Source organism: Glycine max, chromosome 7 (genome assembly GCF_000004515.6).
Source record: "Glycine max cultivar Williams 82 chromosome 7, Glycine_max_v4.0, whole genome shotgun sequence".
NCBI lineage: Eukaryota > Viridiplantae > Streptophyta > Magnoliopsida > Fabales > Fabaceae > Glycine > Glycine max.
In genome coordinates, this window is record NC_038243.2 from 4,078,584 (window position 1) to 4,095,808 (window position 17,225).

Sequence of the window (17,225 nt, forward strand, 5' to 3'; positions counted from 1 at the left end):
GGTAGGCCTAAGAGTTTAATAATTATGTATTGATAGTGTAAAGTAATTTTATATTGTCAACCAATTGCACATCACCACTCATACGATTTTTAAAGTAATTATCATAAAAGTCGACAAACTTATTATACAAAATGAATTGTGATTGAATGACACTTTTTTATTTGATCTTGCACCATCAACTTTTTTTCCTTTATAAAAATATTTTTGGTGAAAAATAGTTTTTGTTTAGTGTCTTGACAAAATGTTGTCAAGATACTCAATGGGGTGAATCTTGACATAATTAACAAATTGGTGACAAAAAAAAACTAATAAAATGTGGGAAAAGTATTGGAGGTACAAAAACTCAAATGGAGGAGGCAATGAAGGATAAGATAGACCAATGCTTGTAAAAGAGAAAACGAGAAGATGTTTGAAAAAGATGAGGAGGTGGAGTTAAGGGGGTGAGGGAGTGAGGATGTAGGGTGCTTGGAGGGAGGGTGTAAAGATGAGTAGCATAGGAATTTGAAGAAAAAGAAGGAAAGAAAAGAAAAGTGGGAGATAGAAAAAAGAAATAAGAGATGATATAGCTTAGATATCTTTCCCTCGTGGTTTTAAATAAATTCTTTATCTCGGGGCCTTAGCCCCTCTCTTGCACCCAAAAAAAAATGCTTGTTAATTTATCTAATTATTGATATTTTATCCCATATTTAGAGGTAGCAAAATGGCAGTTGCTTCCTGCACCTTTAAAAGCTTGCAAAACACCCATCCCGAAATGTAATTTCCAAAATGTAAAATTACATTCCAGTTAGTCCTTTCGGAATGTAATTTTATATTTCAGATTAGTTGCAAGAAACAATTACAGAAGTGCATAAAGTAATTGCCTAGCAAAATGAGTAATTTGACCCAATTCGGACTTATAGCTCTATCAGGCCAGGAAAAAGGCCCACCTTTTTTTTTGAGCCACAAAATATGTCCAAACCTGACTCCAACCCATATTTTTCAATTTAATTAATGTGACTAGACCAACTTAAATCTGGTCAAAACTCGAATGGGTCAAGCGAAAAAAAGGCCCGAATTCAAGCTTAAAATCGAGTGTCTAAATTCTCTGTTTTCGTATTGATTTGAAAGTTTACACAATAAAAGAAAAAATGTAATTTGTAAAATGAAGGCTATTAATATGGAAGTTTACACAATAAAAGAAAAATTGTAAAATCAAGATTTAGGCTAGAAATAGAACAGAAGTACCCCAAGAGTTTAGAATGAAGGTTACAACTGCGTGCAGAATCAAAATAAAACTAGATTAGCAAAGTATTAATTGAAAACTGAATTATATAAGAATAAATATCAATCATGAAGCATTACAGTTTATGGATTTTTCTTCACTTAGTAAAACAAACAACTGTTATATATTATCCAACTCAATACAAAATACAATATAATTAAAGTTTCATCAAAATGTATTCAAAAACCATCTAGAGTGCTGCAGCTTATTCTGATTTGTGGAGTATAGTATTCTTGTCTATCGCCTTAAGGTATGCAGAATATACTCCGCATAAAGATCCCTGCAACAAATCAGAGACAAGATATAACAGTGAGGTAAAATGATGCAGATTACAGGTGCGGTATTTATGTTACATAAATCAAGAAATCTGATAAGCATGGTAGAATAATTGATCTACGAGATAGACAATATTTTGTTATTGGAATATTATCTTATTGGCCATAAAGTGTGTCTCTAGAAGCCAATTTCAACTAGAAACTAGAGTTAAAAAACAAATAAACTAGGTGTTCTATAGATAATTAGACACTGACATTGAGTACTGGATGGATTCAACGGCAGTGGATGCAGGTAGAAAATCATTAACTGCTACCTCCTTGTTCTCATTCTTCTTGTCTGATCAATATATTAAGAAATGCACTCAATTTTTTATTTTTTTTATGAAAATACTATGAAGTAATCTTAAAGAAACTCATGTATCAAGTTATTGGAATAAGATTTTTAAGGATACAATCTTCAAAGAAGCGGCGAATCTCCATGAGGCGATGAGGTGGAAGTTCTTTGAAGTCAGTATAGTGCTTATATTCTGGATCATCAGCACATACTGCAATAATTTTATCATCCTTCTCCCCCTGTGTCACAATTGGACAAGCTTGTTATTGTTTAAATGGTTGGAACAAAATTTCAATTTTTTTATCAGCTAAAGAGCCAAGAGAATATACCTGGTCAATCATAGGCATCAATCCAATGGCCCTGGCTCGCAGGAAACAACCAGGAAGAACTGGCTCCTACATTGTCAATAATTAAGTAAATTTACTAATGGATAACCTTGTTGATATATATAGCTCAAACATACGCATCAAATTTATTACTAATCTAAAATGGTATTTGGGGTAATATGGCTAATGCAGCATTTGAGTTTATCTGGCAATTGGCACCATCTTTTGAATGGAGGTGGATAATTGAAAAATATGATAATTAAGAGGGTGATTAACTGAGGACTCAAAGTTGATGTATGCTCCTTCAATATAATCCAAACAAGTAAAAATTCATCAGAAGCTTTTAATTTAACTACTGATGAAGAGAGAACCATGGCAAATTTTGGTTTTATTATACATTAAGGCCTCTTGTATAATTTGGATGAGTTTAAAATGGTAAAAATTTACCTGCATGAGAACCAAGACATCAATTGGATCATTGTCTTCACACAGAGTTCTTGGGATGAAACCATAGTTATGAGGATAAACAACTGATGAGTACAAAACCCGATCAACCTGACCATTAATTAGAAGGTAAGAAGAATATAATGATAGACGAGTAATGGCATCCACAAGTCAGAATTGCGAAGGGTCAAGATTTGAGAATCCACAAGAATTGTAGAAAAAACATGATCACAAAATATCATCTTGAAGAGATTTCTTTGTAAAATCTTTTTCAGATTATAGCAGTATATACCTATAAAGCACACACACCTCTCTTGTTCAAAGTGTCGCCATGTCGGACACATTTCCGACAATCGACACACTCAAACATTTGTCCAACACTTCTCATTTGGTGTCTGATTCAAAAATTACTTTTTGTTGACTTGAATACTTAAACAGTCACCTTTACACAATACACTTGAAAAGATGAATACACCATCAATTTAAATATCTTGTTATATATTACTCATATTTCATTTAATTAGAATCTCTTTGTGTGTGTATGTGGTGTCCACATGTCCTACATTTTATACATTAGCCGTGTCGAAGTGTCCATGTCTGTGTCGTGTCCGGTGTCCGTGTCAAAGTTCGTGCTTCATAGGTAGATACTCCCATTTCAAAACGAAGAAGCAATTGGTTCATACCTTAATTAATCCAGTCTTTTTGTCAAGTTCGTATTTGACCTTGCTTCCCTTAGTGATCTCCACAACCTGCAAATAGCAACTGAGCAAGTAAGCATTGAACAAGCATAAATAACATACATAGTAGGAAATTTCTGGTCAAGAATGGAGTGACAGTTTTGCATGAATATTGTTATTAGGAAAAGATAAACTAATGGAGATTTCAAAATGTAATACAGAAATGGAAAAATCTTTAAGAGTGTAAGGGTGTTAAGAGTTACAGGATTATACCCCTTATGGAGTTCAGAATCTATAGCAACCAGTGTTATTTTCACTTTGACAAGTAATGTGTGATTCACTTGGACTTATAATTCATGTCTACTTCGTGCTTTTTCTATTTAAAAACTTTGGCTTGTAGTTGATCTTTACACACTTAATTTTCCTAAAAACCAATAAAGGCTGCATCTATGTGTAACCACCGATCTAGTATTAATAATAGACCTGGATTAAATTAGAATCTAATTTTGACAGATACAATAGACCAGTGCATTGGTTACACCCTAGAGTTCTTCTAAAGTAAATATAGAAAACAATAGCATTATTGTAGAAAATGAAGCAACCAGTATTCTTTTCCAGAATCAGAACTTACACAATTGAAAATCATAGGCGCTCCAGGTCCTGCACATGAAACCTAAGAACATTAACAACTTTTTTTGTGGGGTAAGACCAAACTAGTCCTTGTTTTGGCATAAGCATATTTGGCCTAGCCACAAGGGGATATAGCAACATGATTTAAGTCATTCGATGTTAAAGTAAATGCCAATGAAGCAAAAAAGTGAACAAGAGTACCAATTTCAAGATCATGCCAAGGGTGAGCAGCAACTGATCTCCTAGACAAAGATGAAAGAATCCTTTCATTTAAACGGGGAACCGGACGGTTTTCGCAAGGTTCTTCATTATTCTCATCACTCATCTTCAAAGACAACACACAGCAAAGGCAAACCAAATGGTTTTATATAAGTTATGGTCCAACAGAACATGATCATCAACATTGTTAACAATTTCACTAAAAAAATTGTTCCATTTCACGATATGCCAAAAGTTTACCAAACATTAATAAGTGGCAATAGAGCCATAGAGACTAAATATTTGCACACTTTAATTAATTGCACATATGAATCCACCCCAAAAAGCAATCGCATGAAACTCAGAAAGGAAAATAATAACTTGATGCATGAAAACAATACTAAACATAATAACATTAACAAAAGAAAGGATATATTATAAGGATTGGAACAAAGCAAATAACAAACCTTGTACAACGGCAAAAGCAAACACTTTTTTCAACAAAAAATAAAAGCAAATACTTTGGAAGAAGGTAAAGAGATCCAAGGAAGAAGATGGTTTGTTATGAGTATATATATAGGTCAAGGGAAGAACAGGGTCAGTCAAGTCTTTACCTCAACTCGTGTTTGTACGGGAGAAAAGTATGCTTACCATTACACGTGCTCTTTGGAACTTTCAAAAGACAATTTCTAGCCAATAAAAAAAAAACATAACAAAATCAAAGCTATAATTAAAAAATAAATAAAAATTGGGGACATGTGAAAGTAGTTTCCTTTTTATTTGTTTCCAGCTACGTTTTTAAACAATGTCTGAAGAGAATTAATTAAAAAATGTTAAAAAATATTCTTTTTTGTTAAAAATATAAAAGTCATTTAATGTTTGATTTTTTAAGTAATTAAAAATATGATAAATGTTATATTTAGTTTGTAAGGGTTAACTGGGGGGAGTAAAAAGCTTTTTATTAAAAAATACAATAGTTTATATAAATGTAAGTACGGATTTTTTTATTTCCATTAAGATTGAGATAATCTTGTTTAAGATACTATTAAATGTAAATTCTTTTTTTAATAAAAATTTAAACACTAATTTATTATGTTATAGGAGACTAACTTCTTTTGGTAGATTGAATTCAATCTGGTTGGTACATGAATGTTTCAAATATTTTGATAATAATTACCCTTTTCAAAACTCCCTCATTTATTAGATAAAAACTGTACTCATTAAACATGAATCCAGTCTGTGTGCTTAACATATATAATCAATAATATTTATATTTTTGTTAACTGTTATCGATTGGAAAGAAATTTGATTGATGGTACGATTTAAAAAAAAGGGGGGGATGAAAATCATTTTTAAATGCGTGTTTGTTTCGACATTGGTAATCTACGTTCTTGTTCTATTTCACGTCAAAAAATAGGGAGAAGACGTAAAAGCAAGCCTGAACATTTTCATATTCTTGTTATTGTTATCGATTGGAAAGAAAATTTATTAATAATAGGATTAAAAAAAGGATAAAAACCATTTTAAATGTGTGTTTGTGTTGGCATTTGTCATGCGTTTCTTGTTCAATTTCACGTCAAAAAATAGGGGGGTGGGGGAGCTGCTTCCGCTGATCCCCATCCAAAGGTAACTAATGTATTACCAAAAATAGTTTCTAACAAGACTTACTGTTTTTCTGTTTTAATTTTAATATTTAAACATTAAAACAGAGGCATGCGACTTTGTCAAATTTCGTGCAACACGTTATTTGTACCAACAAGCAACATCTTCAGTTCTAGTTCATATAAAGTACAAAAAAATATTTTTGAACACATTTGAAATAGAAAGATTTGAGAGTGTATTTATAGTGTTTGTTTATTTAAAAAGAAAAAGTAAGATAAAAGTTATGTTTGATAACATATTTCAGCGGATGATTTTTATTTTTTTTTTCTAGTTGAAAAAGTTTATTTGACTGTTTATTAAATAAGTTTTTTTAATAATTTATAATATGTTTTAAAATGTTACTTGAAGTATTATTTTTTTAAATATTAGTTTATATTTTTTATATTTTTACTCTTAATATATTTATTTAATTTCTTAGTTATTCTTTTAAATAAATGATTTTATTATTTTTTATTTTATACTTGTCAACTAATTTTATTAAATACTTATAATTTAATAAGTTAATTTAACTACTAACTTTCAACTACTATTAATTTTTTAATTTCCAATAAATTTTTCAGCTTCTAACTAATTTTTTCAACCTATCCAAAGAATAAAATAATTATATATGAAGCCAGCCATATATCACATACAGTAGCATTTTTTTTTTATGTTTAAACATTGGAATTGATAAAGCATTACCTTTTTTCTTACCTTATATTAAACTTTTACCCTTAAAAATAGGTGCAAATTAACAATGAGACTCGGGTTAATCATGACTATTAACACACGTTGATTTAAAAAGTTACTATAAATATAACTGATTAATTTACATAAAGAATTTCATGATATAAATTAGGTAATCAATATGTTTAAGTAGATAGATAGAGAAGAAGGTATGAAGAAAGTCGTGTGATTTGAAGGAAATATTCCCTATACAATTTCTAAGACAGTGATAAGATAGGAGAATCTATGAACATAAAATATAATACTAACCGTAAGGCTTAAGTGAGATTAATTCATATTTACAAATATATTAATGTGATATATTTTATGATGTGAAAATCATCAATCGTCAGAACTTTGTAACTTGTGATCCGAATGCTATCATAATGTTTTAATATTCATTTTTTGTGCACATTTTATGCCCATTCATGTTCATGATCTGTCTCTAGTCATGTTAATAGGTTGTTGAGCTCAGAAAGCCAGGGAAACCCTCTCGTCCATGTTTCTTCACTTCACAAATTATTGTTTGCACGTTGTGACTAAAAATCACTTTTCATTGCTTCTGGGAGATACGTTACGTTGAACAAGCGGCACGCCAACTTTATTTAGTCCACTCACATGAAAATTTGAAACCAATCACATGGCCATAGAGAGAATGCAAGAATTGATTATATCACGTCCTCTTAACATAGAGAGAATGCAAGAATTGATTATATCACGTCCTCTTAACAATTTAAGTTTGTGTTTGTTTAACTTTAAAATTTATATATATTTGCAATTCATTGATTTCGTGTTGTTACGTTTTGGTGCTATGAAATACACTAACTACAAACTAAACACACTAAGTTATATAGATAATGATTTATGTATCTTGAAGCACATAAAAGTCTCCATATATACAAATCCACTTCAAACATTAATTCTTTCATGGATCCTAGGAAGTGCGTGGGAACCAGAAGAACACAATGTAGTCGAATCAAGTTTCGACAGAAGGAGATTAGCTTGGGGGAATAGAAGCGATTACAAATAAATGAAGTTCCATTATCTGTTCTATTTTGTTTCATGCTATGTGAGAGGAATGGTGTTAAGTTGTTAAGGACAATTTAAAAATTCAATTCAAATCACGTGTCACTGTAAATGGCATGTCAAGTTTTGATTGGTGAGACAAGTAAGACATAAATAGGCGACAATTAATTTGAGTATGTTTTAACAAATCTAAATCTAAAATGTAAGATGAACTAAGTGTTATAAGAATCAACTCATAGTCTTATTACAAGAGATTCTCCTTTCATTTCCAAGCTCCAAGAAAATGCAAAATTAGAGCTCCAAAAAAGTGTTTTCGTGTCTTGGAGGCTACAAAAATTTCTTGAGTGGCTAATTTTTATTTATTTTTACTTTCTTTCCCATTTATAACAGGGAATTTGCACCCTACTTTCATGGCATTGCATTCCAATGCTTTGACAATATTTGGTTAGAAAGCAAAATTTACATCAATATTCAGTTCATGGCATTGTGATTTGGTGTCATGATGTTGGGTGTTCAGAGAGTAATCCATCCTTAATTTCAAATCATTGATTTGATTTTCATTTTCATGATATTGGGTCATGTTTGTTTTCTTTTCTTTGGTAATAAGCTCACTTGAGCAACCAAAAACTTAACACATAAATTTTTAGCACGAAAAATCTAACTAATAATAAAAAGTAGTAAGAAAAGGAATAAAAAATGAAAAATTACATCACACAAAGTATTCAAAATTAGAAATAAATTATCAAAATAATAGGGTTATATTGAAATATTTAGTAAAGTATAGTTCTCTTTGCCACATTATATAAAAATCGTTAAGCCATGTAACAATTTTCACTGTCATATGACTATTTATTTTTTATTTTTTGAAAATTGAATTAAGTCTCACGTGGTATGTCATTTGAGAATTGTTAGTCCACTTGGCACATTTTAAAATTGTCACAATCCATTTTTTTTATTAAAAAAAATCTATAGGAGTATATGACAGAATGGGTCCTCTCAAGTGAAAGTTTCACTTAGATCCTCTCTAGTGGAAACTCCCACCATGAAAACTTCATGCCCCCCTTCCTTATTATCTAAATTCTCTTATTTTTAATCAAGGGTTGTACAAAAATGTCACACAAGAGAATCTAAACCTGAGTACCTTAACACAATCCATTGATGTCACCACTCGAATAGAAATTTTTTGCTTCTGAAACATTATTTATTTGAATATCTTTTTGAATACAAGGATTACAAGCTTGCCCAAGAAAGACGTTGTAAAAGAATTTTTTGAATGCAATATATGTCTTTTAAAGGATGACTTTATTATGCAAGTGTTTATCATGCACAATGTATGCCTTTCATCTTCATTTTTATTTTAATTTTTTATTTATGTCTATTTATTTATTCTATAAATAATATATTTTGTAATTAATATTTTATATAATTAACATGTCTATATAGCTAATATTTTATATGTTTTTTTAAGTTTATTTATTTTAATTTTTGAAGAAGTTGTCATGTAAACTAACAACATCCATGTGATACCTTTTTTTAATAATAAAAAAATACTACATGATATGCCACATGAGATACAATCTTCTAAAAAAAAAGTCATGTGACATTGAAAATCACCAAATAACATAACAATTTTGGTATAACATGATAAAAAAAATAATCTCATTTTGATAAAATATTTCACATTACTCCCATTTTAGTAAATTATTTTGCACCATTGAACATACAAGTTGGTCTATCAAAGTTGTCCTAAATTTAAAAGGGCGTCAAATTATAAAACGTTGGCTCTGATGGCTGACCAATCAATCACCTGAAAATGTTATGGGAGTTTGGTGAAGCTGCTGCAATCTAAATCGGTTGACTCAGTGACTCTTTTTTTATTGACTTAACTGCAAAAACACTGGAAATAATAAAGTAAAAGACAGCATTGATGTTGTGCATATTTGTCTTGAGTGATAAGAATCCGAATGACTCAGCCCTCCATATATTCGTTGAGCACAAGTCTCCATTGTGGCGTTTTGCAAATTGCCACTATTCAATAGTTTGCCTACACTTCCTACAATCACATAACTCACATTGGTTGGCCCTATATGCATTTGAACCAGTTTGTTCAAAATTTTCAATTAGTAAATCAAAAGTTAAATTATTAAACGTATAAACTATTCAAATATGAATAATACATTTATTAATTTTTATAATAAAAAAGTTTAAAAGTCACACGTAAGACGATTCCTGATTATTTGACGATATGAAAATTTTCATATTAATATTATCTTAAAATTTAACTCTTGTTTAAAATGTTTTCATTAAATAATAAAATTTCACATCATCCAAATTCATAAATTAGAATAACTATATAGCTTGTAAGAGTTTTACCCTCCTCATTCCTCGCATTCGATTTCGGTTAAATTTTCATTTATCCAGAAAAGAGTAACTACTCATGCAAATATTTTTCATCATAAAAAATTTCTTCATTCTCTTATTCCTCCTTTATCGGTTCATTTAAATTTCTTCATCTCTTCTATAATTTTTTTTCAATTTTTTCTTGATTTAAATTAATTTGTTTCTCTCTTCTCCAATTTCATAGGGATTATCTCCATTTTTTTTGGGAAAAATTATCCTTATCTCTTTTAATTATCATTATCTTTTATCGAATTTAATTTTTTTTATCTCTTACCCAATTTAGTTTTAATTATATTTAATACTCTCAATTATACTGATGATGTTTAGAAACATATTAGAACAAAAAAATATTTAAAATTTTAATTGTTGTGATTTATTATGTTGACAATTATTATATTTAGATATTAATATTTTTTTAAATCATCAAAGTCATTTATATATGAATATTTTTCATCTTTTATGCTAAATAATTATAATTATAAAACATACATATTAGATTTGATCTGTATAATGCATGAACTAAAATACCATTATATAATATAAAGATTAAGATATCTAATAAATTTTAGCTTTTAAAGTATACCTCTATTACTTAGAAGGATATCTAACAAAAATAAATGAAAAACGGATCCAATCTAAACTGAAACTAAGATTTGCTTTAAAAGGAAACAGAATACAAGATTAAATGGAAGCAAACTGATAACATTATTTTCCCACTTAATTAATTCAACACTTCAAAAAGCAAATTATTTATACAAACAGAATTTCAAAATTCTGGGAAGTTTCCAAACAACAGCCCCCAACCCATTAATCTTGTGTTAGAAACAGAAATCAAATCAAATAAATAATTGGTTCAAGGAGGCAAGCAAAGGAATGCAAATTCCAAACCTGAAATCAATTCAAACAAACCATCTTTAACAACAGAAAATCCGAAAGGAAGAAATGGTTGTTTTTTTTGTTGGTGAGAGAGAGGGATAAATAAATAGAGAGAAAGCGTGGATTTTGGTTCGTCCACTCGCACACACTCACTCCACTCTCCGCAGCGTCTTTCCCCACACCCAAAGTTCAAAGTTGGAATCTTTCGAGCGAATTTAGACGTGGGTATGACTCCTTAGGTGTTGTTGTTGAACAAATAGTTTTGGGTGATGACGATGATGATGGAGTTGGGTGGACCCAGAGTGATCGGGGATTACATAGTGGGTCCTCGAATCGGGTCGGGTTCGTTCGCGGTGGTGTGGCGTGCAAGGAATCGAAGTTCGGGTTTGGAGTATGCGGTTAAGGAGATTGATAAGAGACACTTGAGTCCCAAAGTGAGGGAAAATCTTCTCAAAGAGATTTCTATCCTTAGCACCATCCATCACCCCAACATCATTCGACTCTTCGAGGCAATTCAGGTAAGTTTTGCTGGTAATTTAGTTTGTTAGTTAGTTAGGTGATGATTTTGTACAAGTGGAATTTCTGCTGGGAGAGATGCTCGCATTTAGTATGCCAAAAGGAGGATACTTGTGAGAAACTTTAAAAAAAGTATGATTTTGTGGTTGTTGTTGTTGTTTGAAAGGAGAATGAATGTGTCTTTGTTGTTGTGATTTAAGATCAATGACAACATTTACCTTGGTTTGGAGAGGTGTCATGTTTAATATCTGATAGTGTCTTAGATAGTATTGTCTCCAAAGGAGGATGCTTGTGGGAAACTAAAAAAAGGTAATGATTTTGTTGTTATTGTTCTTGTTTGAAAAAAAAAATGAATGTGTACTTTTTTTTCGTGGTTTAAGACCAATGACAGGATTTACCTTGTTTTGGAGTATTGTGCTGGTGGGGACCTTGCTGCTTACATTCATCGCCATGGCAAAGTTTCTGAACCGGTTGCACACCATTTCATGAGGCAATTGGGTCAGTGGTTGCACTTCAATCATTTGTTGTTTTCTGTAGAGTTAACTGAATCCTGTATTTCACAACCTACGTCCTAATTTCCATCTTTCAGGGTGGACTAAATTGGTTGTTTAATAATCTTTTGTAACATGTGTTGCTATGGATTATTTCATGTTTACTGATTACATTAGGTTTTTTCAATTCTTTTGTATTTTGTGAATGGTTACTTAGGTAGTTTTGCTTGTTAAAACATGGTATTCTCTTTCCTCCTCTGCTGTGCTATGTGCTAAATTGCTTGTGCTAATTGGTATGCAATGTGTAAATTTCTATCATTTATAATGTGGGCATTCTTGTAGCTGCTGGGTTGCAGGTGCTTCAAGAAAAGAACCTCATCCATAGAGATTTAAAACCACAGGTATCTGAGTGTATTTTGTGAGGTTATAAAGTTTTCATGTTACTTATATGTTTGTCTTGGTGTATTTTAATTGATTGTTACTGTCAATGATTGCATTAGCTTGTTGGAAAACTCTCTTTTTTTCCCTTTACCTACAAGCTTTGCCTTATTTTTGCTTAAAATTATCAATTTATCATAGCTTCATGCCTGCATTGAAGTAAATAACTGGCAGAGACAAACAGGTCATTGTATATAAGTACATGCAAGTAGAAGGCCTAATTTCAACACCTTTTTTTTTTCTTTTCATTTGGGGGGTTGATGTTTGCTTGTAAATTGCTTAGTTATTGGGATTACTGAAAGAATAAATTAGTTATAAAACTTCTATTTTGAAAAGTTTGGATAACCCTCAAAACTTGTGGAACCACTTGGTTTAGAAATGACGACGTCAGTATGTACTGTGTTATAAATTATAAATTGATATAGTTAACTCCTTTTGAGCCCATATAATTTTTTTTGTTATTATTGCACACATATTAATTTGTTCATCATGTCCTTGATGTTTTTCCCCCTTAAACATGCAGAATTTACTGTTGGCAACTACTGCAGCTACACCAGTTATGAAAATAGGGGATTTTGGTTTTGCAAGGTAGGATGGTTTCTCAGGATGTTAAATAATGCAAGCATTGTCCCCCCTATATTGTTGTTATAAACTGGAGTGACTTGTTACTTGTTATTTTTCCTTTTTTGGTGATGTTATTTCTTGCTCATTGGGTAATACAGTTGATAGAAGTAATCATTAATAAATTGATTTACTTGACACTAGCTATCTTATAACAATGTCTTTGCTTGTAGATGCTTAATTTTTGGATCTATATAATATCTCCTTTTTTTGTTTTATATAAAAAATATTCAAATGGTCAGCTCATATTTGGTAAATTTTATCTTCAATCCGGTTGAAACAATGAGATAATAGAGAAAAAAAAACAAAACTTATGTATTTGTTGCATTTCCCGATTTATTGTTGTACTAGGTCTCTTACACCCCAGGGATTGGCTGATACGCTATGTGGTTCACCCTATTACATGGCTCCAGAGATAATTGAAAATCAGAAGTATGATGCCAAGGTGACAAAAGATAGAACTGAGATCAAATTGTAATTACTGACACTGTTCCTGTTTTCTTTTGTAAAAGTATAAAGTTGCATTACGGTTGCAGGCTGATTTATGGAGTGTTGGGGCAATATTGTATCAACTAGTGATTGGGAGGCCACCATTTGACGGAAATAGTCAATTGCAGGTTTTAAAGAGTCTAAAGAAGTTTTTTTTTCTTTTTCTTTTATCCTTCTTTTTTCTGAAATAAGGAAGATGATAATTATGTATCTTTGATTTTTTTGGTAAATAGTTATGTATCTTTCTTTTCCCTTAACATCATTATTGGTTGCAGCTTTTTCAAAATATTTTGGCATCTACTGAACTGCACTTTCCACCAGATGCATTAAAAGTGCTACACTCTGATTGCTTGGATCTTTGCAGAAATCTTTTACGTCGAAACCCAGGTATTTATTTATTGCAACTTTATGTCACAGACATTTGTGCATGTTTATTCTGCTGTACTGCTTTGTGAATGTGTAAAGGGAATGAGTCTCAGGTTGAAATTATCATACATATATTTTTAATAACACTTAGAGCTCATGTAGAGAACTTCTCTAAAGTTAGACTGTAATATGCACAGATGAGAGATTAACATTCAAGGCATTCTTCAATCACAATTTCCTACGGGAACCCAGGTCATAATTTTTTTTCTTTTTTCTTTACTTCTTGTATCCCTGTTGCATTTTCTTTCCATGCCATTGCTATTTTTAGTGAACTCTCGTAATTCATAATTTATAGGCCAACCATGAATGTTGAGCAGTTTCAATTACACCAATCAGAAAGATTAACAAATCATCAATTAGGTGGCTCTACCTCCGAGAAGATTTCTGAATCACATTCTAAGTATAATCCAATGGTAGTCAGTTCAGCTGCTGATGAAACCATGCTGTTGCAAAGAAAGGATGGCAAGATTACAGCTGGTACTACGAATGCTAAAGGTAAAGGGTCAACTCCAACTATTGCAAGTGATAAGCTGGGGAAGGCTGTTGATGCTGGTGCTCATTTGTCAAACCAACCCCGAGGTTTAATTGTCTCTGGGTAGTGTGTAGCCTGTACTCAATTTTTGCACTGTTTCTCATCTGTTGTCTTGTTTTTCTATTCAGTTTCCCATTTAATGGAGTCCATCGAGAAAGATTATGTCTTTGTCAATTCCCATTTCGCATCATTGGAGGCTTTCTCTGACTACTTTGAAGCATCTGTGCAAGATAGTTCCTCGCACAGGATTTCTCTGTTTCCTTCAAAGAGGACTAATATGGAGGTTAGAGATGCAAAACAAACAAAGGATCTGCCCTCTTCCTCCACTGAAGGATTAGAAAATTTAAAAAGCAATAAACTTGAGGCATGTGCAGCTTCCTGTGAATTTGCTGCCTTAAGGAAAGAACATCAAATTTCCCCACTGCACCCTTCAAACAGGTTACAGTTGTTGCATCAGTATGTGCAGATCATTGCTGAACTTTCACAAGAAAAGGTAACTTTGTGTTGTTCAGTAAACCTAAGGTCATTATGTTAAGATTTTAATTGATCAGTTTTAAAATTTCAAATGAAAAAATAAATTATTACTGCTTACTTTGTTCCCATCTAACCGTAGGGTTTATGTTGCTTTTTCTTCCTGTTCTTTTCTCTGTCATATAGTTGTTATACTCTATGATCTTTTTTTTTTTTTTTCTGTTTTTTATTATGGTTATATTCTTTGTTCCGAACTGGATTCTTTTGTGTGCTGTCTGTGGCTAAAATATAGTGTGTGTATACTTCTTACTAGTATTCTACTGCTTCTGGATTCTTTTTCTATTGCAATTTTTGGATTAGTATATGGATCTAATATAATGAAATAGAGCCACTTTTGGGTTCCCTTAATCGTCTCCATATTTTCTATCATCAAATGTCAATTTCAGGGAGTTGTGTCAAACCTCTTCCATGATAAAAAAAAATGTGACATACTTATGCCAGCAATATCTTTCTATCACTGTTTTCCTTTCTCATTTTGTAATTTAATTTTAATGTTTATTTTGTGCAGTATAACACAGGACTGTATCTAGAGTCTCTTGCAGTTGAGTTGGTGGTTTTGGCTATATGGAAACAGACTCTAGAAATTTGTAGCTCTTGGATGGCCTCAATTACAAAGAGTGAGTTGCCTGGAAGCAGTTCAGCTAATGAATCCATATCTGCCAGAGATATTAACTTGCCACAGTCTACAGAACAGAAAATAAATTTTAGTGATCCTTCATCTATCTCCCTGTGGGCCAAACATGAGTTTATTGATGCAGTTGATCGTGCTGAGAAACTATCATGTCATGTTCAAAATATGGATAGTAGGACTTCTTTTTGTTTCTGAACTTAACACTTTCATATTTTTTAAAGAATTTATCTTAACTATGTACTCCAAAAACCAATTGCAGAGGCAACTGAGATGCCAGATGCAATGGAAATTATATTCCAAAAAGCTCTCTTAATTGGGACAAGTGGTGCTGTAAGTAGTCCAATATTGTTCACTTTTAAATTTTCTAACCAACCTTCTGGTCTTCCTCAAGAGCATAGAGACATGAAAAGGCCATTATTGTAAACTAATCAGTACTTTGCCTGAGTGGGTTTTTTATTTTTTATTTTTTTTCTTCCATTTTTCTAGGTAGATGAATATATGGAGATCAGAGATAGGGCTGCTGCATCTTACTCAAAAGCGATGCTTCTACTTTCATTTATTGTGGCAGAAGCAGAGAACCTTCCACTGAACCCACCATTTTCACTTGTTGCCACTAATAAGGAGCGAATCTCACAATATATTCACAGCTTGCAGTCTCGTAAAGAATCTTCATCAGAGTCCTCTTCAAAGAAAGTGCTTATACTTTTATCAAAGTAAATTACTGGTTTTTATAGTTTGTCTTTTCATCACCACTTTTGGAATCGGTGAAGCAATTTGTTGCTGACATCAATGTTGACTTCCTGTGATGAGTGCAGACGAGAGACTACCTTTGACAGATACCATGTTGTATATAGATAGATAGATATAACCTATCATGGCCTTGTAAGGGGACTTTGCCTTTACTGCATGATTTCATGTATAGAATGTTATTTCTTTGACATGGAATTTGTAAATAGTGTATAGCTCATAGTCTTTTACAATTTTGAAACCACTATGATCAATCAATTGAAATTTCTTAGGGGAAAGATGTATTTAAAATTTTACTTCCTGCTGAAAATTTCCTGATTTTTCCTGTAAATCTGGTTTGCATGCAATAGGAATATTCAATTGTCTAGCTAATTATAAAAAATATTTCAAAAATATGAGGACGGCTGATTTCTATTAATGAAAATTCTTTCATTACTGTAATAAATCAATATAAATGTCTAGCTAATTTCTTTCAAATTTATGATGACTGCTGCTTTTACTTTTTTGTAATGAAAATTGTCATAATTTCTGTATTGTAATGCAAATAATTAGTTAGAGCCTCTTTGTCATTGTTTCATGCCACAACCTAGCTATGTTTGGCTTCTTAACGTACAGAAAGTAAAAGGAAGAATTTTTTCCCTAGCCAAAAAGCATACCCAGTCGAAATACAAACAAACTTAATGCATGTTTGGATTAAAGTCTGAAGAATTCAAATACTCAACAAAATATTCTCATTTTATGCATTGAAACATGCAATTTTACATTGGAATTCACAAACATATAGTAACTTTAAACCAAACATAGCCTTAGTAACCACAAGCAAATTAAATTTATTTTTCAATATCATTGATTTTCATTTAAAAATAGGATTTGATGTAAAACAATTGAATTGATAAAGATGGAAAATTAATATAAATCATCGTATAAAAGAAATTTAGGATTGAGAATTTATTAACATAACTTCACCAAGGAAGCAGACAAACTTCGAA

General features: G+C 31.4%; 2 protein-coding genes across 3 annotated transcripts; one reads left to right on the forward strand and one right to left on the reverse strand.

Annotated features, from left to right (window-relative positions):
• Positions 1-1,281: 1,281 nt before the first annotated feature.
• Positions 1,282-4,714, reverse strand: LOC100500365 (soluble inorganic pyrophosphatase 1). Its single transcript, NM_001369252.1, has 9 exons — positions 4,613-4,714; positions 4,149-4,272; positions 3,949-3,977; positions 3,324-3,389; positions 2,644-2,751; positions 2,200-2,265; positions 1,989-2,109; positions 1,792-1,873; positions 1,282-1,541 (listed from the first exon to the last, which is right to left on the reverse strand). Exons 2-9 carry the CDS (start codon positions 4,270-4,272, stop codon positions 1,499-1,501), a joined length of 639 nt encoding a protein of 212 aa, NP_001356181.1. The 5' UTR covers positions 4,613-4,714; the 3' UTR covers positions 1,282-1,498.
• A 5,988-nt stretch (positions 4,715-10,702) lies between these two features.
• On the forward strand, positions 10,703-16,514 carry LOC100779262 (serine/threonine-protein kinase ATG1a). 2 transcript variants are annotated; one of them, XM_003529819.5, is made up of 13 exons: positions 10,703-11,332; positions 11,711-11,828; positions 12,164-12,222; positions 12,783-12,847; positions 13,232-13,325; positions 13,417-13,497; positions 13,645-13,756; positions 13,933-13,987; positions 14,091-14,374; positions 14,456-14,820; positions 15,367-15,661; positions 15,749-15,819; positions 15,976-16,514. In XM_003529819.5, exons 1-13 carry the CDS (start codon positions 11,084-11,086, stop codon positions 16,204-16,206), a joined length of 2,079 nt encoding a protein of 692 aa, XP_003529867.2. In that variant the 5' UTR covers positions 10,703-11,083; the 3' UTR covers positions 16,207-16,514. The 2 variants fall into 2 exon arrangements, with proteins under 2 accessions (XP_003529867.2, XP_006583194.1); XM_006583131.4 differs by having other exon boundaries at positions 10,704-11,332; positions 14,091-14,290.
• The last annotated feature ends 711 nt before the right edge of the window (positions 16,515-17,225 follow it).